The sequence below is a fragment of the Bombina bombina genome, chromosome 6 (genome assembly GCF_027579735.1).
Source record: "Bombina bombina isolate aBomBom1 chromosome 6, aBomBom1.pri, whole genome shotgun sequence".
NCBI lineage: Eukaryota > Metazoa > Chordata > Amphibia > Anura > Bombinatoridae > Bombina > Bombina bombina.
In genome coordinates, this window is record NC_069504.1 from 256,017,517 (window position 1) to 256,042,104 (window position 24,588).

The 24,588-nt window shown below is 38.1% G+C and overlaps 1 protein-coding gene across 1 annotated transcript in view; it reads left to right on the forward strand.

Annotated features, from left to right (window-relative positions):
* The window catches only part of PTPRR (protein tyrosine phosphatase receptor type R), a 524,127-nt gene that overhangs the window by 445,645 nt on the left and 53,894 nt on the right, over nucleotides 1–24,588 (forward strand). Inside the window, exons 7-8 of the mRNA XM_053716785.1 lie at nucleotides 14,880–15,066; nucleotides 18,671–18,755. Of these exons, the coding sequence (XP_053572760.1) occupies nucleotides 14,880–15,066; nucleotides 18,671–18,755 (272 nt within the window). The remainder of the gene's footprint in view (nucleotides 1–14,879; nucleotides 15,067–18,670; nucleotides 18,756–24,588) is intronic.

The window sequence follows — 24,588 nt, forward strand, 5'->3', positions numbered from 1 at the left end:
TTGTAAAATGACAAAATAATATAAGATGAGAGCATTAGACCTACTGTAGTTACTATTTGGGGCACTTAGTGTTGCTATAGATGTCTGACTAAGGCAGTGTTGTCTAACCTAAGGCCCAGATGCTATAATGCAGCCATTATCTATCATTTTATTACCCAGCATATGTGTTTACTGATTTGCAAATCACAGTTTACTTCTCCTGTTGGAAAAGTATTTTTTTTTCTCTGAATCTCTGTGGTTTTTCTTTCCTTGCAAATGAATTGCCTATTTGATTTTTTTTTACATAAAAATATTAATTTGTTTTGAATAATACCATTTTTTTTAAAGTGTTCACTGTGAGAAAAAAAAATGTATTACCCCATATCTGAATTGGATAGTCATGCATGCGGAACAATGAGCTAGCTAAGGCTGTAGGATGTCTTTCAGTGTTGGATGTTTTCAGGGGCTCAACACTGTCAAAGAGGTAACATCCTAAGTATGAATACAACATATACAAATACTTGCAAGTTAGCTCTAGTATTCTTCAGTTGGTGGACAAATGTAGTACCAATATGTCCACACACTGCAACAGAGGGAGAGAGTAGTTAAGCTGGTGAGTAGATAGCAGGCCAAAGTCTGGCTTTACAGAGACGCAGATGGAAACAATATCAATGACAGTGTCAGACTAGTATAGAATAGCAAATTAATAAAATGGCTGATAAAGCCAGCAGGTAAACATTGTCAGAATGGCCTAGTATAGAGTATAGCTAGTAGGTCTTGGGCAGACATTAAACATTCTAAAGTGTTCAGCAGGTGGGTATATAAGTAGTAGAATTAGTTATAATCTGATGTGCTGAGCAAATCAGGAACGCAATGCACATTCTCAGGTATTGACTGCGAATAGTCAGTTCTCGTGTAGGCATAGAATTCTAAGCAGTACTACTGGTAGAGGAGTAAGATTAGCGGGTTAGAAAAGGTAGATTGAGCCAGCAGGACAAATACAGGTCAGTACAAATAAGCCAGAACTAGAAGAATATGTAGCATTAGCAGTGAACAAACAAGGATTTAGGGACCACTTGTGTTCTCTTACACAGCATCTACAGCATCCGTTGGAAATGCTTTGAGGCTGGCCAGTGAGACGAATAGTTTTCCTCTTAAAAACTTTCAGAAATGAACTTAAATGAAATGCACAAACTCAGAAAACATTGTGCTTTCAAGAGAAAAGCAGACAAGGGGTAATTCAGCACCCCTGGGCCATTGCCAGGACACCAGGAATCTAATATAAAAAGTATTAGACATGTGCAATTTGTTTCGTTCCGAATCAAAATTCGGACGAAATATGAGTGATTCAAAGATTCAAATCTATCCGAATTTCCGAATCACCCTAGTAACGAAACTTAACTAATCCGAATCAATTTGTAACAAAAAATTTTTTTTTTCGTTTTATTCAATTGGCCATGGTGCGATAGTCTGACTTTCTGGACTAATCACAATTCCTTTGCTATTCCATATTTATCATTAAAACAAACGAATAGAGATATATTACAATTAAATATAGTGAGATAGAACAGTGAATTAATTTATTTTCTGTTGGTTGGAACCATCCGAATCAACGTCACATAACATAACCAATGAATCCGAACATATCAAACTTCCGAATCTCCAAATGCATCCGATATTTAATCAAACTGAATGCATCCAAAATGAATGACTGCTATATCAAATTAATCTGAATGCATCCGAAACAAAATAAAAAAAATATCGAATCAATACGATATATTTTTTTCTAACACCTGAGACCCTGATATCTTTGAGCCCTCACAACTTTTATGTGCATTTTTTTAAAATAATTTTTGTTAGTGTTATTATGAGTGTAACTATATGTTGTACTGTATTTTGATGTGTTCTGTGCAACTTTTTAGTTTTGGAAACAGTCAACCAGAGCTTTAGATATATATTTTACAAAAAAATCATATATAGATATATATATATATATATATATATATATATATATATATATATATATATATATATATATATATATATATATATATATATATATAGTAATATATATATAAATAAAAAGAGTGCTGAAGTCCCTGTCTTTTATGGAAATAAGTATACTTTGTTTCCACTTTCTTACTGCATGTTTCTAGATATATATATAGAAATAAATATTTAAAAATAAAAAGATAATTTTCTTCTATGTGTAGAACATTGGAATGTAAAATTTTCATTACTACCTTTGGCTTTAACGCTGTAGGTTTATCGAAGTGTCTGGTTAGCGAGCGAGTGATAAAAGTTTTTTTTTTTTTTTAAAGTGCACTGCATTGAAGTTTATGGAGAAAAGAAGTAAACATTGTTGCAGTATACGAATTCCTGAAGTTGGCGCACATCAGAATTCACTCTTGTGCTAACTTTTTTCTTTTAACATGTAATACACGCACTAACCCGCCCGTGGTAAAAGCGAAAAATATGGCCCACGGTTATGTGCAAGCTATAATGCAGAAATACAATTCTCACCTCCCTATCTCAGAAAGCTTTCAAGAAATTTTGGGAGGGATTACAGAGTCTCTTCCAGGTGACATGCTGATGCACTGATGCATATTCATGAACATATTTTCCCCTAACTTTTTATAATTCTTTTTTAATTTCTTAGTCCTACATAACTTTTTTTTTTTTTTATATATTTTTTTTGAGGTTTAGTTAAAGACATACATAGATCATAATAACACATTCTTATATCAAATGAGATAAGGCTACATGTTTACAGGAGTAATAAAATAAACATGCAAGAGACATATAGCCAACAATTTACATAGGCCTAGATTTAGAGTTTGGCGGTAACCGTGAAAACCAGCGTTAGAGGCTCCTAACGCTGGTTTTGGGCTATCGCCGGTATTTGGAGTCATTCAAAAAAGGGTCTAACGCTCACTTTTCAGCCGCGACTTTTCCATACCGCAGATCCCCTTACGTCAATTGCGTATCCTATCTTTTCAATGGGATCTTTCTAACGCCGGTATTTAGAGTTGTGGCTGAAGTGAGCGTTAGAAATCTAACGACCAAACTCCAGCCGCAGAAAAAAAACAGGAGTTAAGAGCTTTTTGGGCTAACGCCGGTTCATAAAGCTCTTAACTACTGTGCCCTAAAGTACACTAACACCCATAAACTACCTATGTACCCCTAAACCGAGGTCCCCCCACATCGCCGACACTTGATTACATTTTTTAACCCCTAATCTGCCGACCGCCACCTACGTTATACTTATGTACCCCTAATCTGCTGCCCCTAACACCGCCGACCCCTATATTATATTTATTAACCCCTAACCTGCCCCCCACAACGTCGCAGCCAGCTACCTACAATAATTAACCCCTAATCTGCCGACCGCCACCTACGTTATACTTATGTACCCCTAATCTGCTGCCCCTAACACCGCCGACCCCTGTATTATATTTATTAACCCCTAATCTGCCCCCCACAACGTCGCCGCCAGCTACCTACAATAATTAACCCCTAATCTGCCGACCGCAAAGCGCCGCTACTTAAGTTATCCTTATGTACCCCTAATCTGCTGCCCCTAACACCGCCGACCCCTATATTATTTTTATTAACCCCTAATCTGCCCCCCTCAACGTCGCCTCCACCTGCCTACACTTATTAACCCCTAATCTGCCGAGCGGACCGCACCGCTACTCTATTAAATTTATTAACCCCTAAAGCTAATTCTAACCCTAACACCCCCCTAAGTTAAATATAATTTTATTCTAACGAAATAAATTATCTCTTATTAAATAACTTATTCCTATTTAAAGCTAAATACTTACCTGTAAAATAAACCCTAATATAGCTACAATATAACGAATAATTACATTATAGCTATTTTAGGATTAATATTTATTTTACAGGCAACTTTGTAATTATTTTAACCAGGTACAATAGCTATTAAATAGTTAAGAACTATTTAATAGTTACCTAGTTAAAATAATAACAAAATTACCTGTAAAATAAATCCTAACCTAAGTTTTTTTTTACAGGCAAAAGAGCTGAACTTCTTGGGGCATGCCCCGCAAAGGGCCCTGTTCAGGGCTGGTAAGATAAAAGAGCTTTGAACTTTAGTAATTTAGAATAGGGTAGGGCATTTTGTTATTTTGGGGGCTTTGTTATTTTATTAGGGGGCTTAGAGTAGGTGTAATTAGTTTAAAATTGTTGTAATATTTTTCTTATGTTTGTAAATATTTTTTTATTTTTTGTAACTTAGTTCTTTTTTATTTTTTGTACTTTAGTTAGTTTATTTCATTGTAGTTATTTGTAGATATTGTATTTAATTAATTTATTGATAGTGTAGTGTTAGGTTTAATTGTAACTTAGGTTAGGATTTATTTTACAGGTAATTTTGTAATTATTTTAACTATTTTAGCTATTAAATAGTTCTTAACTATTTAATAGCTATTGTATCTGGTTAAAATAATTACAAAGTTGCCTGTAAAATAAATATTAATCCTAAAATAGCTACAATGTAATTATAATTTATATTGTAGCTATACAGGTAGCCCTCAGTTTACACCGGGGTTAGGTTCCAGAAGTAATGGTTGTAAAACGAAACCGTTGTAAATTGAGACCCAGTTTATAATGTAAGTCAATGGGAAGTGAGGGAGATAGGTTCCAGGCCCCTCTCAAAATTCTCATAAGTAACACCTAATACATTATGTTTAAAGCTTTGAAATGAAGACTTTAAATGCTAAACAGCATTATAAACCTAATAAAATAATCACACAACACAGAATAAATAATTAAACTAAGTTAAATGAACAAGAAACATTTGCTATACAGCATTATAAACCTAATAAAATAATCACACAACACAGACTTCACTTGCATTTTTCTGCAAATAGTTCTTTCTATGCATTCTAATCTGGACTGATTTATAGACAGGAAGATCTTGTTCCTTTGAAATCTGCTCGATAGCTCAGGTCTGGTTAAACTGATTTATTTCAGCTTGCTTGGCTTTGCAGCAACACAAGCGGACAGCTCCGCCTACTGGCTATTTTAATAAATGCACTGCTTCTCAATGCTTTTCAATAGCAGTCACATGACTGGAAAAAAAGGTTGTTATTCTGAAACGGTGTAAATTGAACCGTTGTAAAACGAGGGCCACCTGTATTAGGGTTTATTTTACAGGTAAGTATTTAGCTTTAAATAGGAATAATTTATTTAATAAGAGTTAATTAATTTCGTTAGATTAAAATTATATTTAATTTAGGGGGGTGTTAGTGTTAGGGTTAGACTTAGCTTTAGGGGTTAATACATTTATTAGAATAGCGGTGAGCTCCGGTCGGCCGATTAGGGGTTAATAATTGAAGTTAGGTGTCGGCGATGTTAGGGAGGGCAGATTAGGGGTTAATACTATTTATTATAGGGTTAGTGAGGCGGATTAGGGGTTAATAACTTTATAATAATAGCGGTGCGGTCCGCTCGGCAGATTAGGGGTTAATAAGTGTAGGCAGGTGGAGGCGACGTTGTGGGGGGCAGATTAGGGGTTAATAAATATAATATAGGGGTCGGCGGTGTTAGGGGCAGCAGATTAGGGGTACATAGGGATAATGTAAGTAGCGGCGGTTTACGGAGCGGCAGATTAGGGGTTAAAAATAATATACAGGGGTCAGCGATAGCGGGGTCGGCAGATTAGGGGTTAATAAGTGTAAGGTTAGGGGTGTTTAGACTCGGGGTACATGTTAGGGTGTTAGGTGCAGACGTAGGAAGTGTTTCCCCATAGCAAACAATGGGGCTGCGTTAGGAGCTGAACGCGGCTTTTTTGCAGGTGTTAGGTTTTTTTTCAGCTCAAACAGCCCCATTGTTTCCTATGGGGGAATCGTGCACGAGCACGTTTTTGAGGCTGGCCACGTCCGTAAGCAACTCTGGTATCGAGAGTTGAAGTTGCGTTAAAAATGCTCTACGCTCCTTTTTTGGAGCCTAACGCAGCCATTCTGTGGACTCTCAATACCAGAGTTATTTTAGAGGTGCGGCCAGAAAAAAGCCATCGTTAGCTACGCAGGTCGTTACCGACAAAAATCTAAATCTAGCCGATAGTTTGCAAACATTAACCAGGTAAGATGCTAATCTTTCAGGAACCTTCTATATGACACAGTAGATTACTCTTGGGCCAACAAAAGTAACGGGAAATAATGAAGCGAAAAAAGGAAATTGTGACCTAGGAGACCACTTTTGGATCTCAATGATAAACCTCTATTTTTTAAATTTAATAACAATTTTGTTCCTGAGGTCCTGAGGATTCTTACAACATAGGACATGAGGGGTATTAACTAGGAATACTAATGAATACACAGGACTACTCATAAGTTATGTAAATTACTAAAGTAGATAAGGGAAAAAAGGTACTGTAATCCAAATCCCTCAAATAATATTAAGCAGGAACCATATTAAGTCAGATAGACCCATTAGTCTGATCAAAATAGGTGGGCTCCATATTATGATGCACTTTGGAATAGAAAGGGATATCAAGGGGGTGGAGGGAGGTGCGGTATAGACAAGAGAAACCGCTTTGTTAATTCTCCTAAAGCTAGGAGACCTATTATAGAGTAGTATAGTAGCAGGGGGGGGGTAAAATAGATACTATGAGTAGAATATATGCCAAAGAAGACTTTCAAGGTATAAAGCACCGATTGTGTAATGTCACTAAGCTGGGGAGGAGAGCAAATGAAACTGTAAAGAAGTCAGGGTGTGTGTAGAGTTTATAGGCTCATCCAGCTAGTATTATTGATCAGTCCTGCTGATCTAGATAAAGTAGGTGAAGTCAGTAGCTTGGTATTTAGAGTACTTACTAAGAGAGTAAATAGGTTGCAGATAAAATAAGTAGCATATGTGGTTTAGATGCTAAAGAGCTCATTATGGGTTGGAGAGGAGGTAACAAAGTAAATATGATAGGCAGCAAATACTGAGCAGACAGACTGTAGAGGTACAGGACAATGTAATCATATATATAACCTCATAAACATAGTAGTAAGCAGGGGGGAAATAAAAAAGACTGGCTACCTAGTAGGGTAGTAGTATTTCTGGCATGTGAGAGCCTAGTTCTAATTTTTACAATAGGAGTGATATCAGCTTCTTGAGCAGAAGCTCTATATCCAGCAGTAGGAAGACACTAAGTTACAAATAACAACAAACTATGTAGAGAGCATATGTTAATACTCAGCAGGCATTTGCTAATAAGTACCAGGCTGAAAGATTAAGGTGAATACATTGAGTGTAGTGTGAAAATGTCTAAGTGAAGTAGAGTAGGTTTACACTGTTATAATTTCTGTGGGGCACAAAGTGACAGATTGCCCAGACTTCTACCTGCGATCTCGGCCATTGATCGCATGGATCAAAATATCCCCAGTGTACTAAAACAATGGTTCACTCAACTCATAGCCCCACTTCCCTGAAGAATATAGGCGCACAAATATAATTAGCTGTACTACAGTGAGGGGAAACACAAGCATGGCTACAAATGTCCGCACACTGCATAATATTAGGAATGAAAGTGTCTTGGCTGTAGCAAATTATATAGGGTGTCAGACATTAAATTCCTAACTTAGACTGTATTTAATATAGCTAATGAGGCTTCCCTGCCGTAAAGAATTCTCAGCATATGCAATGAAAACAGGAGCTAACATAGATATCATACACAATTAACATGTCACAACATCATAAAAACGAATGAAACCATGCATATCTCCGTTAAAGCTTCACAGAGACGTTTTAAGACGATATTTGTTGTAGTAACTATCTGCAGCTGGACTACGCATGCGCTATTGGGTCCTGCACAGAAATATGTAAGGGAGTATAAGGAAACACTTTAACATAGCTCAACATGATAAATCATCCAAACATATTACAGATTTTGTGTAATGACGTATAAAACAAATATAAGTATCGGTTACAGTATATGCTAGTCTCAGTTGTTACCATACAGTTCACTTGTGGCAGTAGCCTGATAAAAGTCACTAGTTAAGAGAAGATCCGCTGCCCTGATTGTCCGTATGTAACTTGAGATACATTAGTGCAAATCTACGTTCTTACTGTCTCCAATACCTCTGTCACTTGTATAGTAGTTAGTCCTCAGCCTATGCCGGAACGCCAAGCCACATCAGAAACAGCAGTAATATGTCCCAAAGACACGGTATAGCAATGTCTCCTCACCATCAAAGCTTCCAGATATCCCATCTCCAAACTAGCTGCATCACTGCCACTTTGTGCCAAATAAATTTGCAATGGCGCAGATAAGTTCATGTGAATACCTGGCATGGTCTTAACTGAGGTGCCCAGCTCGTGAGAAACTTCCTCGCTCCCAAACAGTATGGCTCCGTTTTGCATGCTCTTGCTGAAAGCCATCGCAGTATTCTTACCAATGGCGTCGTCACAGGAAGCACCCGGTTCCGATAGTAGCGCTGGGCAGTTATTAGGTAAAAGGTTCCTCTCCAGCACAGTCAGGAGGATTGGTTTTAGCTGAAGGAACTGAGCATGTAGCTGCTGCAGTGTCTCCTCGTTCCACGAGATAGTCGCCATCTTGGATGTCAGTAGTCCCCTGCAGCCACGCAGACAGTATTATTTGGAGATCCTCAAAAGTAATAAAAACAGTCCTTCTGTCGCTTTAGGGGGGATTTTTCAGCCGCTGATAGCCTGCACTCATCCAGACTCCTGATTATATCTGTTGAGTCGGTTGTTTCCAGCTAGTCTGCATGAGACGCACGGATCTCAGAATGTGCTGTTTAGTTGGTGCGGTTGTTCTCTTCATGTCTCCGGCTTATCAAATAAAAGCCGTGATAAATATTGAAAGAGTCCTGAAACAACTTTTTATATACCTTCTCTGCCCAGGTGATGATTAAGATCAGACTTTTTGCTGTAAATTGGTATTTATACCTTCAAATTAAATTGTTTTTTAGGAGCCCATTAAATGTACGTCCTGCTCCTTCTATGGCTGGCTCCGCCCCCCCCCAGTCCTACATAACTTTAAGTGCATAAAGGCATTTGAAATCATAATCTTTCAGACACCTAAATCTAGATTTAGTGAATTCCAGCAGACACAATGTTAATTTAGATGGAAACAAATAATATGTTGCTTCAACTCAATCTCCTATTAAAAAGAAAACAACAAAGTCCTTCATCTGGTCCATGACTAATACTAATCATGTTAACTAAAGGTGCTAATAGTGACAGAGAATTATGTAGAAACGGTACAGGGATACTGGTTCCAGTTATCTGCATTTTTTGTTTGCCAAGGATGAAAATGTATTATCATACAAGTATAGTGAATTATTGGAATCCAGCCAAAGCCGTAGTTAGAATGATAGTAAGCTTTTTTTTTAATTCTTTTAAAAAACACCCTAATTAAAAGTAATTTTTTTGAGTAAGAGAATGTTAGATTTAATGGGACAGTCAATACCAGAATTTTTGCTGTTTAAAAAGATATATAATCCCTTTATTACTCATTTTCGAGTTTTGTATAACCAACACAGTTGATTTTTACCTCCGTGATTACCTTGTATCTAAGCCTCTGCAAACTGCCCCCTTATTTCAGTTCTTTTGACAGACTTGCATTTTAGCCAATCAGTGCTTACTCCTAGGTAACTTCACATGCGTGAGCTCAATGTTATCTATATGACACACATGAACTTATGCCCTCTACTGCCCTCTAGTGGTGAAAAACTGTCTAAATGCATTCACATAAGAGGCGGCCTTCAAGGTCTTAGAAATTAGCATATGAGCCTACCTAGGTTTAGCTTTCAACTAAGAATACCAAGAGAACAAAGCAAAATTGGTGATAAAAGTAAACAGGAAAGTTGTTTAAAATTGCCTGCCATATTTAAATCATGAAAGTTTATTTATTATTATTATTATTATTATCGGTTATTTGTAGAGCGCCAACAGATTCTGCAGCGCTAATTTTGGACTTGACTGTCTCTTTTAATTCATATTAAAACTAACAATGACACTCAACTTTGCAACTTTGTATGCTAATGATCCTAAGGGGCATACTTCTCACTGCTTAACTTGTCATGGCTTCTTTATTAAGTGACTAGAAGGCACAAAAGGATACCTATAGCAATAGTTAAGGACAAATGCCAAGGCTCTTTTTTTTTTTTTTTTTTTTTTTTTTTAAACCATAGATTTTTTAGTCTTTTTAGATGCCACAAAACATAGCTTCAGTGTTACTTTGAAATCTGTAACCTAGAAGAAAATGATTTTAAGCTGTCATGTTTGATACACAAAACAAGTAGGAGTAGATATTGTACATTAGTGAAAAGCAGAAGCATAATCTATCTTTAGGGCTTCAATGGATTCATGCTTTTGTGTTTATGTGTGCAAGTAGTGTCTCCCCAGGGACTAATAAATCCCAGACCGCACTGCAAGAATTGCAACAACTCTAAAGTAGGCTGATTAAAAAAAACGATTTAATAGCTTCAATACACAGCTTTTCTTAACGTTTTGCATTGTTTTGGCTCCACTGGGAATGGTAGTTTGGAATGGGGTTGGCATAAGGGGAGATCTCTGAGATAAAACCAAGCTCCCTCATCCGCAATCACAGCCAACAGCTCTTTCAACTAATTAATGTCTTCCTTCCACCTGCACAGTTGTTGGCGTTTGGAGCTCAGCAGATAGCCCAATCATCAGAGGAATCCAGCTAAGGGACTGTAGGCTGAGATCATAAGAGGAAGCTACTCCCTTCTCTGAAATTCCAGGGCTAAAAGGGCATTGACTTTGACAGGCTGCAGCTATATGCCTTAATGTCCTGAGCCATTAAAGTGACATTAACTGCAATGGTTCATCACTCTGGGTGTTTCATATCTAAAGGTTGCTGAATAAACATTGGACAGAATATTTTAAGAAATTGTATAAACATATGGAAAATATGCGCTGGCTTGTCTGCTTTTTAGAAATATGCCCTCTTATTAGGTCAAAGGATGTGTGATGCATGTCATTTTATAATTATTACCATAATCTATCTGGGGCTCAGTCTGAGGCACGGTATTTATCTTGTACTTATTTATTTGCTTTAGAAATACGACAGCTGGTGAATTGGCATTGCATTACAAATATAGGGCTAGATTACAAGTAGAATGCTATTTAACGCTCCCGCTCGAGCGTTAACTGTGCGAGAAGTAAGCTTAATGCATGTGCCGTGTTTGTGCTCGTATTATAAGTTGAAAGTAAACTGTTTTTGCTTGTGCCGTAACTTGATGCGATTAAAAACCTGAACTTAGGATATTGTATGCGCGATAACGTATTTCCCCATAGAAGTCAATGGAGCAAAAAAGTGGGAAAAAACACCCTACTCATGTGCAAACCCGATCACATTTTCTCAAATGCACTAACCCAACAAGAAAATATAAATATTTCACATTCCAATGTTCTTCACATTGCAGAATATTTTCTATTTATTCATAAAAATATTTCTACATATATATGAATTTTTTGCTAAAAAATTGATTTATACCTATGTATATATACAATATATATACAGTATATATATATATATATATATATATATATATATATATATATATATATATATATATATATATATATATATATATACATCTTTGCACATGTATATGCATGTATCTCTATGTTAAAGCCCTTTGCCTGCCTTTTTTTTTCTCTAACACCTGAGACCTCATATCTTTGAGCCTTTTTAACTTTTTTGTGCAATATTCTTTTTTAGTAAATTTTATTAGATGTTGTTATTATGAGTGTAAGTGTACTTTGTAATGTATTTTTGGTGTGCTTTATGACACTTTTTTGTTTTGTGACACAATTAATCAGAGATCTGAGGTTGGGCTAACTTCAATTGCGCTCAAGTGATCACATTTAGGGCTAGATTTATTAACGCTGAGGCACACAAGCGCAATTTTGCGCTTGCGTGCAATCCCGCCCCCTGCCTGTGCACAGCCAATCACGCGCGGGCAGGAGCTGGCAATCTCCTCTGTCGGACTCGACCGAGGAGATTGAATTTCGCCACCTTAGAGGTGGCAAAGAGCTTAGGGAAGCAGCGGTCTGGTGACCGCTGCTTGATAAATCACGGCGAGCAAGTTCTTGTGAGAACTTGCAGCCGTAGGGGCATGATAAATCGAGCCCTAACTGTCAACTTGTAATATGAGTGGAAAACCCGACGCACGTAAATAGCTGCAATAAACCCCTTATTGCTTGCGTGTAATTGTAAATGTGCCACTCATATCTGGCCCATAGATGGATATAATACACAAACAATAAAAGGGACAGTTCACCCAAAAATGTCCTCCCCTTTAAAGTATTCCCAATGATCCTTTTAACCTGCTAGAGTGTATTAAATTGGTTACAAGTAGCTCCTTTACTCCTATTTCAGCATTTGAATGTGGTATCGCCACCTATACTGAACAAATTAATACTGGAGTATAGGCTATTGAATAGCCTAAGTATACACAGCCAGCAGAAGAGATTACACTCTCAGTGGGATGCAGGATAGTTAAGTAATAAAATGATAATTTTCCATTGTTCTCTCTATGTATAGAGCTTTGGTGTTCCAGCCAAATAAAAGATAAGGAAGCAAGTCTGTTTACACAAACTTAGAACATAATGAGATCTGATATCACCTTTAAGTTCAACCCATTGTAATAGGCTGTGGTTTCAAAGCACAAAATCGGCTACTTCATATACACAAATAAGCATAAAAATGGAATTTCTCAAATATTTTATACTCTGCAGTTGGTATAACAAGTCATTTAAAATACATTAAGGGAAAACAATTTTACAGTGTACTGTCCCTTTAAATGAACAGTATGTTAATTTGCCAAAAGAGCAAATGATATCAGTGGCGTATTTAGGTTTTGTGCTGCCCTAGGCACTCAAAATGTTGCTGCCCCCCCCCCAAGGTTTTACTTCCTCAGACACAATACTGAAAGCCAACAGAACTAAAGGCAATAGCCAGCTACATCATTTAAAAGTTTAGAGTTACCTCTAAACTGTAAGCTCCATGGGCATTTTCTTATTATACCCCCTAGAATGTAAGCTCCTTGGGCAAACTCTTTCATTATATACCTGTATAATACTTCTAAAATAATTGTAAGCTTCTTATAAATATAGCCACAAAAAAAGTGCTGCCCCCTCCAATCTGCTGCCCTAGGCAAGTGCCTTGTTTGCCTAGGCCAAAATACGCCCCTGAATTATATTTATTAATTTATTTATATTTCTATATGTATTGAGAGTCAGCAATAATAATAATCACACTTTAGGGCATAGTGAGTGATATCTTGTCTCTGTGCACATAAGATTTTTTTTTTCTTTAAGTGACCAAAAGCGAGGTTCCCATAAATTTCTGCACTTCTGCTTCATTTATGGTACATTGTGTACTTTACAGAAATGGTAAATATCTTAATATAGTATCAGAACACTTCTCATTGGCTATGTATTGATCATTCCTATGCAAAGTAACACAGCACTAAAAAAGAAAATGCACATTTTGCAAAAAAAACAGCAAAATTCTATTAAAAATTTTAATAAAATCGTGTACATTTCAATTTTGATTACCATGTCCCTTTAAATGGCAAAAATGTTTTGTCACAGGAATTGGGGTTGTGATCTAAGTTGGGGGTCGATTTTTCTGCAAAATTCTCCATTAAAGTCTAAGGGATTTTTGTATATAAATCATTTGATAAGCTTTCCTAAAGGATGGTGATTGACCTCTTTGTCTATTAGAATTCATTATTTAAAGGAACATTGAAGTGCCGGGCACCAATACAGTGGCATGGTTACTACTTCCCCTGCAATTTATTTTCCTTCTGTGTCTGTAGCTCTCTTCAAAGTGGTTTTCTTATTTTAACCTTTCAAAAGTGCTGTTCGGTGAGCTTCTGCATCCAGACACTGGGTGCCGCCATCTTGGAAAACTGCAAACATGTAACTTGTCTGCTTTCTGTTGTGCAATCTTATCCAAAATGCAAAGTACAGCTGTCAAAATGCCGGTGACATCACTGATCTGTGAAAGTGCGCTGCTTCTGTCACAGATGCAACAATACATGCGTACCAAGATAGCGGCACCTAGTATAAAGATACATAGTTTTACAATCTGGCCTCTGTAATCAGTTAAAACAAGAAAATGGGGCTGATTTATCAAGGCCTTAATGCAGCTGTTTCCGTGCGGGCCTTTAGACTCGCCCGAAACAGGAGTTAAGAAGCAGCGGTCTTAAGACCGCTGCTCCTTAACTCGTCTGCCACCTCTGTGGTGGCGGACAGCAATCAGCCTGATCAGATACGATCTGGTTGATTGACACCCCCTGCTAGCGGTCGATTGGCCGCGAATGTGCAGGTGGCGGCATTGCACAAGCATTTCATGATAAATGATTGTGCAATGATAAATGCCGACAGTGTATGCTGTCGGCATTTATCGATGTGCGGCAAAAATGATCTGCTACAGCGAATCATGTCCGCTCGCACGTTGTTAAATTGACCCCAATGGCTTTAATGAGAGCTTCTGGTACAGGAGGAAAAATAAAAGTCTGCTACTGAATTTGTACCCAGCGGTTTAATTCCCATATAAGAATATAAATATACAGACAGTAGTTTGCTAGCAATGATCCTCTCACATCCCCCAAACTAGTGAAAATGGATGTCCTTGGCATGTACTTGACCAGCCACATGTTTCTTGATGTAAAAATGGGGTTGTAATATTTAGAGGTAATAATATTATCCACTTGTATATCAGTTGGTATTTAAATAATGTGTGATGATACATCACCTGAAGGTTACAGGTAGTTTATCTTTTTGTATTGGATATGCTGTAAGAAACCTTCCAAACTCTCTGTTGATTATGGATTTCCTTATCTCCCATTTTATTTTTACAAACTTTTTTCTTTTTCTTTCATTAGGAGAGGCTCCAATGTGTCCCTTACCTTAGATATGAGTGGCTTAGGGATTGTTGAACCTTTCAATGTGGTACCCACCCCACGAGAAAAGGTATCCATTGAATATCTGCAGTCGGCCAGCCGTATCCTGACCAGACAACAACTTCGTGATGCAGTCCAAAGCCCCCATTTACTTCACACTGAATTCATGGTATGTGTATTTACAACATATTGTCAGATTCATTTATTTTTTATAATCGCTGGGTCAGGAAATATTATACATGCATTGTCTTACTAAATCACTTGGTCATTTAAGAGCCCTGGTTTAAAGGGACATGAAACCCACATTTTGTCTTTCATGATTTAGGTACAACATACAATTTTAAACAACTTTCCAGTTTACTTCTATTATCAAATTTGTTTCATTCTCTTGGTATCGTTATTTTGAAGGAGCAGCAATGCAAAACTGATTTCTAACTGAACACATGGGTGAGCCAATGACAATCGGTATATATTTGCAGCCACCAATCAGCAGCTAGAACGTAGATTCTTTGCTACTCCTGAGCTTACCTAGATAAACCTTTCAGCAAAGGAAAACAAGAGAAGGAAGCAAATTAAATAATAGAAGTAAATTGGAAGGTTGTTTAAAAGTGTATGTTCTGTCTAAATCATGAATGTCTAATTATCACCTTACTGTCCCTTTAAGGAGACATATCAGTTACAGAATTATTTGCATTCAGATATCAGTAATCACGACTGAGCTGAACACAGCTGCAGCTGCTGATTGGCTCACTGGATGTTTCCTGCTCAGGACCAGCAGTTCTCTGTGGTTTCCAAGCAAGATTTAAAAATGGGTTTAACCCCTTTATGGAGCAGCTTCAATAGTGTAAAGAATGCATGCTGTAATAAATAAGAGCATGTCATTTTTCCACTACAATCTCCCTTGTAACATTAATTAGTAATAGTAACATCATTCAGACACTGGCATTCTCATCTCTTCAATACTGTTTATCTTATCTGGCATAAGAGTATTTTAAATGTAACGCTAGTAAGCTAAGACCTTCATCTTTATCTGTGTATAATATATATGCTATTATATTTTATGTACTGAATTGCAAGTGATCTACATACATTTTAAAAGCCTTTTGCAAATCTGGAACAGCCAGCGAAGCACCCCTTAAGAAATGTTAGGGTACATATAATTTTTTTAAAACTGTGACCACATGGAATTGATCTTATCAACCTTTAGAGCTTTTGTAATGCCATGTTTAAAGGGACACTGAACCCAGATGTTTTCTTTCGTGATTCAGATAGAGCATGACATTTTAAGCAACTTTCTAATTTACTCCTGTTATCAAATTTTCTTCATTCTCTTGGTATCTTTATTTGAAATGTAAGAATGTAAGTTTAGATGCCGGCCCATTTTTGGTGAACAACCTGGGTTGTTCTTGCTGATTGGTGGATAAATTCATCCACCAATAAAAAGTGCTGTCCAGTGGTCTGAACCAATAAAAAAAACCCGCTTAGATGCCTTCTTTTTCAAATAAAGATAGCAAGAGAATGAAGAAAAATTTATAATAGGAGTAAATTAGAAGGTTGTTTAAAATTGTATGCTCTATCTGAATCACAAAAGAAAAAATTTGGCTTCAGTGTCCCTTTAATTGTTTATATGCATTAAGTATGTATTATTGAATTTGAAAGTCCCTTTACTGAATGAATGTGAAATGGACTAACTCTTTTATGTATGAACATTTTAGCTAACTACACAAATATCCATGATTCAAAAGAGCTTTTATTTGTGCGACACACAGTGCCAATCACAACATGACCCCTTCGGCAGGTGAGATTCACACAAACGCAGTAGTTATTTATATAGTAGCACAAAATGTCAAGCAGAAGCATATTATGTCAGTGTGATCCTGGAAGTGATGCCTCTTGGAGAGAGCAGAGTTTAATCCTAAAATTTACAACTACAAAAAAAAAAAGATTTATAATAATATTACATATATATGATTTCCATTGTTGATTGCGTGTTATAATATTGATAACATAATTTAGTTACTAATTTACATCTATGCTTTGAAGTGACTTCCTTTCTCAAAACCCTGTACAGTGTACTATTCACTTTAATATTATAGAAGTGTTCACTAGACCACTGCAGTATTAGTAATCACAAACTCTAATAACAACAAACACTTTGCTTAAAGGGACAGTCAAGTCCAAAAAAAACTTTCATTTTTCAAATAGGGCATGTAATTTTAAACAACTTTCCAATTTACTTTTATCAACAATTTTGCTGTGTTCTCTTGGTATTCTAGTTGAAAGCAAACCTAGGAAGGCTCATATGATAATTTCTAAGCCCTTGAAGGCCGCCTCTATTTTATTTACTTTTAACAGCAGGGGAGAGCAAGCTCATGTAGGCCAGTGATTTTTAACCTTTTTTTGCCGTGGCACACTTTTTTACATTAAAAAATCCTGTGGCACACCACCATTGCAAAATTTAAAAAAAATCACACATTGTAGCCTAGTACAGCATATATATACACATACACACAAACACACACATACTGTATGTATTGTGCTGTTATGCCATGCCTCCTACAAACTACCCCTGCACTGGGAGTAAAAAACAAGCAAAGTTTAAAAAATATGTCACACTGTTGTCAGTCTGCCGTGGCACACCTGAGGATCTCTCACGGCACAATAGTGTGCCACGGCACACTGGTTGAAAAACACTGATGTAGGCCATATAGATAGCATTGTGATCACGCTCGTGGCTACTGGCAGACACTGCACTAATTGGCTAAAATGCAAGTCAATAGATAATAACTAAAAGTCATGTGATTAGGGGCGGTCAGAAGATGCTTAGATACAAGTTAGTCACAGAAGTAAAAAGTGTATTAATATAAAAGTGTTGGTTTTTCAAAACTGGGGAATGGGTAATAAAGGGATTATCTATCTTTTTAAACAACAAAAATTCTGGTGTTGACTGTCCCTTTAAATAGAAGGATTTGGGTTTTATTTAAAAATCTCAATGTTTATAAAACTTATGAGAAAAGTTCTCAGAAAAACTACTAGTGGCACCAATTGATTTATCCATAGTTACATCATATGACTGAAATGAGCACTTATAAGTTTTATATGATGTGTTTTATTACTAACTTTTGCGTGCACAAAATGAGAAATAATATTAGTCCCACTTTTAATATGTAATTTTTTACTTTTGGTCACATTTTTTTTTTTTGCATAGCTGTACATTCTAGTGTAAATATAAAGGGCTAGATTACGAGTGGAGCTCTAACAGTTACATGCAAACGAAAAGGCATTTATTGCGGGTGTTTGTGCGTATCAGGTTTTTTCCTCTTATTACAAGTTGAAAGTAAATGCAATTGCTTGAGCGCAATTGAAGTTAACTACGTCAGGTTATCTTGACCTCAGAGCACTGGTTAACTATTCCACAAAACAAAAAAGTGTCACAAAACACATCAAGAATACATTACACTCATAATAACACCATCTAATAAAAATGATTTAAAAAAAGATATAAGGTCTGTGGTGTTACCAGCATGAAGATAAATCACCAGAGCATTATATGGTAATGCAAGAGTCTCTCCTTCACATCCAGAACCCAACAGAGCAAGACTACAAGCTCCCAAGCTAAAATGTCTCTAAAGGAACTTTGTGGTAATGACAAGACTTCTTAGAGAACCTCGCCGGACCAGAGATCTTCAGATCATCAGGCCCTTAGTAATTATTGCCTACTGGTATAATAGTGTAAATAGTTTTAATAACCTCTTCCCATTTCTTCCCAACAGGAAATTCCTATGAATTTTGTGGATCCCAAAGAGATTAATGTCCCAAGTCATGGAACCAAAAACCGATACAAAACCATATTGCCAAGTAAGTTTTTATCTGCCTGCACAGTTACAATATCAGCATTCTCCTTAAGTAACTTGCAATCACTCTACAAACCTGTTGCATCTTTTATAGACTATAGTATTCTACAATCTGCTGTTAGAAATGTCAAATAAAACTAAAAAACTAATTTGTGGCTAAGGTAACAATCAGGATATCACTGCAACAGTAATCTTGATATTGATTTGGTCATTTTTCCCCTTTTAAAGAGGATTCTGTATCTTTACAGATGAAGGGTACCTTGCCCGTTATGGTGCTTTTATTGTTTTTTATACTTTATTTTAATGCTTCCTGCAATAATTAGTTGGAATGCAATGTTTTTATTAGTGTGGTGAAGTGGGGATCGCTGGTTGTTTTGCTGATGGTTATAGTCATGGTACAAGGCACAGAGATAGTGTCTATGTGCTTTGCTTAAGTAGAGGTTGCAAATAATTCTGTTTCTAAGCACAGCCATTGCCGGAGGAAATTAATGTTTACCTTTAAGTCAAGCTGTGGAAATGTTGATGAAAATACATGATGGCTAGTAATGCTGGGCTTCCTGTGTTCAGCTATTAAGAAAATACACCTTGTTTATTGAGAGGAGTACATGTAAAATGGCTGCCTCTGCTTGTCAATAAAGCTGATAAGGAAATCTACCCAGCAACAGGGTGGATAAAGGAGTAATAATGACTGCTGGGTAACAGTATAATTGTAGCAGTGTGTGACAGCGATGTATTCAGCAAATACCTCATAGTCACACATACAAGAAATACACATGATTGCAACTTAAAGGGAAATGAAACACAACATTTTTTAATTAATTTATGATTTAGATGGAGCATGCAATTTAAATGATTTTCCAATATAATTCTATTATATATATATTTCATTATTTCTTCTGTTATGTGTGATCAGTCCACGGGTCATCATTACTTCTGGGATATAACTCCTCCCCAACAGGAAATGCAAGAGGATTCACCCAGCAGAGCTGCATATAGCTCCTCCCCTCTACGTCACTCCCAGTCATTCTCTTGCACCCAGCAACTAGATAGGATGTGTGAGAGGACTATGGTGATTATACTTAGTTTTTATAACTTCAATCAAAAGTTTGTTATTTTACAATAGCACCGGAGCGTGTTATTGCCTCTCTGGCAGAGTTTGAAGAAGAATCTACCAGAGTTTTTACTATGATTTTAACCGGAGTAGTTAAGATCATATTGCTGTTTCTCGGCCATCTGAGGGAGGTAAAAGCTTCAGATCAGGGGACAGCGGGCAGATGAATCTGCATTGAGGTATGTAGCAGTTTTTATTTTCTGAATGGAATTGATGAGAAAATCCTGCCATACCGTTATAATGACATGTATGTATACTCTACACTTCAGTATTCTGGGGATGGTATTTCACCGGAATTACTCTGTTAAAAGTACATTAAACCTTTTAATAGGTATTTATTATGTTAAACGTTTTTGCTGGAATGTAGAATCGTTTGCATTTTCTGAGGTACTGAGTGAATAAATATTTGGGCATTATTTTTCCACTTGGCAGTTGCTTGTTTTAATTGTGACAGTTTCGTTTCTCTCTCACTGCTGTGTGTGAGGGGGAGGGGCCGTTTTTGGCGCTCTTTGCTACGCATCAAAAAATTCCAGTCAGTTACTCTTGTATTTCCTGCATGATCCGGTTCATCTCTAACAGATCTCAGGGGTCTTCAAACTTCTTTGGAGGGAGGTAGATTCTCTCAGCAGAGCTGTGAGACTTATATATTGACTGTGATTAAAAACGTTGCTCTGTAATTTTTATGTTTCAAATTTAATTATTGTTACTTTACTAATGGGAACAAACCTTTGCTAAAAGTTGTGTTGTTTTTAAGGATTGATGCTATAACTGTCTTTCAGTTCATTATTTCAACTGTCATTTAATCGTTTAGTGCTCTTTGAGGCACAGTACGTTTTTGTTAAATAAGATTGTAACCAAGTTGCAAGTTTATTGCTAGTGTGTTAAACATGTCTGATTCAGAGGAAGATATCTGTGTCATTTGTTCCAATGCCAAGGTGGAGCCCAATAGAAATTTATGTACTAACTGTATTGATGCTACTTTAAATAAAAGCCAATCTGTACAAATTGAACAAATTTCACCAAACAGCGAGGGGAGAGTTATGCCGACTAACTCGCCTCACGTGTCAGTACCTGCATCTCCCGCCCGGGAGGTGCGTGATATTATGGCGCCTAGTACATCTGGGCGGCCATTACAGATAACATTACAAGATATGGCTACTGTTATGACTGAAGTTTTGGCTAAATTACCAGAACTAAGAGGCAAGCGTGATCACTCTGGGGTGAGAACAGAGTGCACTGATAATACTAGGGCCATGTCTGATACTGCGTCACAGCTTGCAGAACATGAGGACGGAGAGCTTCATTCTGTGGGTGATGGTTCTGATCCAAACAGATTGGATTCAGATATTTCAAATTTTAAATTTAAATTGGAGAACCTCCGTGTATTACTAGGGGAGGTTTTAGCGGCTCTTAATGATTGTAACACTGTTGCAATACCAGAAAAATTGTGTAGGTTGGATAAATACTTTGCGGTACCGGCGAGTACTGACGTTTTTCCTATACCTAAGAGACTAACTGAAATTGTTACTAAGGAGTGGGATAGACCCGGTGTGCCGTTCTCACCCCCTCCAATATTTAGAAAGATGTTTCCAATAGACGCCACCACACGGGACTTATGGCAAACGGTCCCTAAGGTGGAGGGAGCAGTTTCTACTTTAGCTAAGCGTACCACTATCCCGGTGGAGGATAGCTGTGCTTTTTCAGATCCAATGGATAAAAAATTAGAGGGTTACCTTAAGAAAATGTTTGTTCAACAAGGTTTTATATTGCAACCCCTTGCATGCATCGCGCCGATTACGGCTGCGGCAGCATTTTGGATTGAGTCTCTGGAAGAGAACCTTAGTTCAGCTACGCTGGACGACATTACGGACAGACTTAGAGTCCTTAAACTAGCTAATTCATTCATTTCGGAGGCCGTAGTACATTTAACCAAACTTACGGCTAAGAACTCAGGATTCGCCATTCAGGCACGTAGGGCGCTGTGGCTAAAATCCTGGTCAGCTGATGTAACTTCTAAGTCCAAATTACTTAATATACCTTTCAAGGGGCAAACTTTATTTGGGCCCGGTTTGAAAGAAATTATCGCTGACATTACAGGAGGTAAGGGCCACGCCCTGCCTCAAGACAAAGCCAAAGCTAAGGCTAGACAGTCTAATTTTCGTCCCTTTCGGAATTTCAAAGCAGGAGCAGCATCAACTTCCACTGCACCAAAACAGGAAGGAGCTGTTGCTCGTTACAGACAAGGCTGGAAACCTAACCAGTCCTGGAACAAGGGCAAGCAGGCCAGGAAACCTGCTGCTGCCCCAAAGACAGCATGAACCGAGGGCCCCCGATCCGGGACCGGATCTAGTGGGGGGCAGACTCTCTCTCTTCGCCCAGGCCTGGGCAAGAGATGTTCAGGATCCCTGGGCGCTAGAGATCATATCTCAGGGATACCTTCTAGACTTCAAATTCTCTCCCCCAAGAGGGAGATTTCATCTGTCAAGGTTGTCAACAAACCAGATAAAGAAAGAAGCGTTTCTACGCTGTGTACAAGATCTGTTATTAATGGGAGTGATCCATCCGGTTCCGCGGTCGGAACAAGGACAAGGGTTTTACTCAAACCTGTTTGTGGTTCCCAAAAAAGAGGGAACTTTCAGGCCAATCTTGGATTTAAAGATCCTAAACAAATTCCTAAGAGTTCCATCGTTCAAAATGGAAACTATTCGGACAATCTTACCCATGATCCAAAAGGGTCAGTACATGACCACAGTGGATTTAAAGGATGCTTACCTTCACATACCGATTCACAAAGATCATTACCGGTATCTAAGGTTTGCCTTCTTAGACAGGCATTACCAGTTTGTAGCTCTTCCATTCGGATTGGCTACGGCTCCAAGAATCTTCACAAAGGTTCTGGGTGCCCTTCTGGCGGTACTAAGACCGCGAGGAATTTCGGTAGCTCCGTACCTAGACGACATTCTGATACAAGCTTCAAGCTTTCAAACTGCCAAGTCTCATACAGAGTTAGTTCTGGCATTTCTAAGGTCGCATGGATGGAAAGTGAACGAAAAGAAGAGTTCTCTTTTTCCTCTCACAAGAGTTCCATTCTTGGGGACTCTTATAGATTCTGTAGAAATGAAGATTTATCTGACAGAAGACAGATTAACAAAGCTTCTAAATGCATGCCGTGTCCTTCATTCCATTCAACTCCCGTCAGTAGCTCAATGCATGGAGGTGATCGGCTTAATGGTAGCAGCAATGGACATAGTACCCTTTGCACGTCTACATCTCAGACCGCTGCAATTGTGCATGCTGAGTCAGTGGAATGGGGATTACTCAGACTTGTCCCCTACTCTGAATCTGGATCAAGAGACCAGAAACTCTCTTCTATGGTGGCTTTCTCGGCCACATCTGTCCAGGGGGATGCCATTCAGCAGGCCGGACTGGACAATTGTAACAACAGACGCCAGCCTACTAGGTTGGGGCGCTGTCTGGAATTCTCTGAAGGCTCAGGGACAATGGAATCAGGAGGAAAGTCTCCTGCCAATAAACATTCTGGAATTAAGAGCAGTTCTCCATGCCCTTCTGGCTTGGCCACAGTTAAAAACTCGGGGGTTCATCAGGTTTCAGTCGGACAACATCACGACTGTAGCTTACATCAACCATCAAGGAGGGACAAGAAGCTCCCTAGCAATGATAGAAGTATCAAAGATAATTCGCTGGGCAGAGTCTCACTCTTGCCACCTGTCAGCAATCCACATCCCGGGAGTGGAGAACTGGGAGGCGGATTTCTTGAGTCGCCAGACTTTTCATCCGGGGGAGTGGGAACTTCATCCGGAGGTCTTTGCCCAAATACTTCGACGTTGGGGCAAACCAGAGATAGATCTCATGGCGTCTCGCCAGAACGCCAAACTTCCTCGCTACGGGTCCAGATCCAGGGATCCGGGAGCGGTTCTGATAGATGCCTTGACAGCACCTTGGAACTTCGGGATGGCTTATGTGTTTCCACCCTTCCCGCTGCTTCCTCGATTGATTGCCAAAATCAAACAGGAGAGAGCATCAGTGATTCTAATAGCGCCTGCATGGCCACGCAGGACTTGGTATGCAGATCTAGTGGACATGTCATCCTGTCCGCCTTGGTCTCTACCTCTAAGACAGGACCTTCTGATACAGGGTCCATTCAAACATCAAAATCTAACTTCTCTGAAGCTGACTGCTTGGAAATTGAACGCTTGATTTTATCAAAACGTGGTTTTTCTGAGTCGGTTATTGATACCCTGATACAGGCTAGGAAGCCTGTTACCAGAAGGATTTACCATAAGATATGGCGTAAATACCTATACTGGTGCGAATCCAAAGGTTACTCCTGGAGTAAGGTTAGGATTCCTAGGATATTGTCCTTTCTACAAGAAGGTTTAGAAAAGGGTTTATCGGCTAGCTCATTAAAGGGACAGATCTCAGCTCTGTCCATCTTGTTACACAGGCGTCTGTCAGAAAATCCAGACGTCCAGGCCTTTTGTCAGGCTTTAGCTAGGATCAAGCCTGTGTTTAAAACTGTTGCTCCGCCATGGAGTTTAAACTTAGTTCTTAACGTTTTACAGGGTGTTCCGTTTGAACCCCTTCATTCCATTGATATAAAATTGTTATCTTGGAAAGTTCTGTTTTTAATGGCTATTTCCTCGGCTCGAAGAGTCTCTGAGTTATCAGCCTTACATTGTGATTCTCCTTATCTGATTTTTCACTC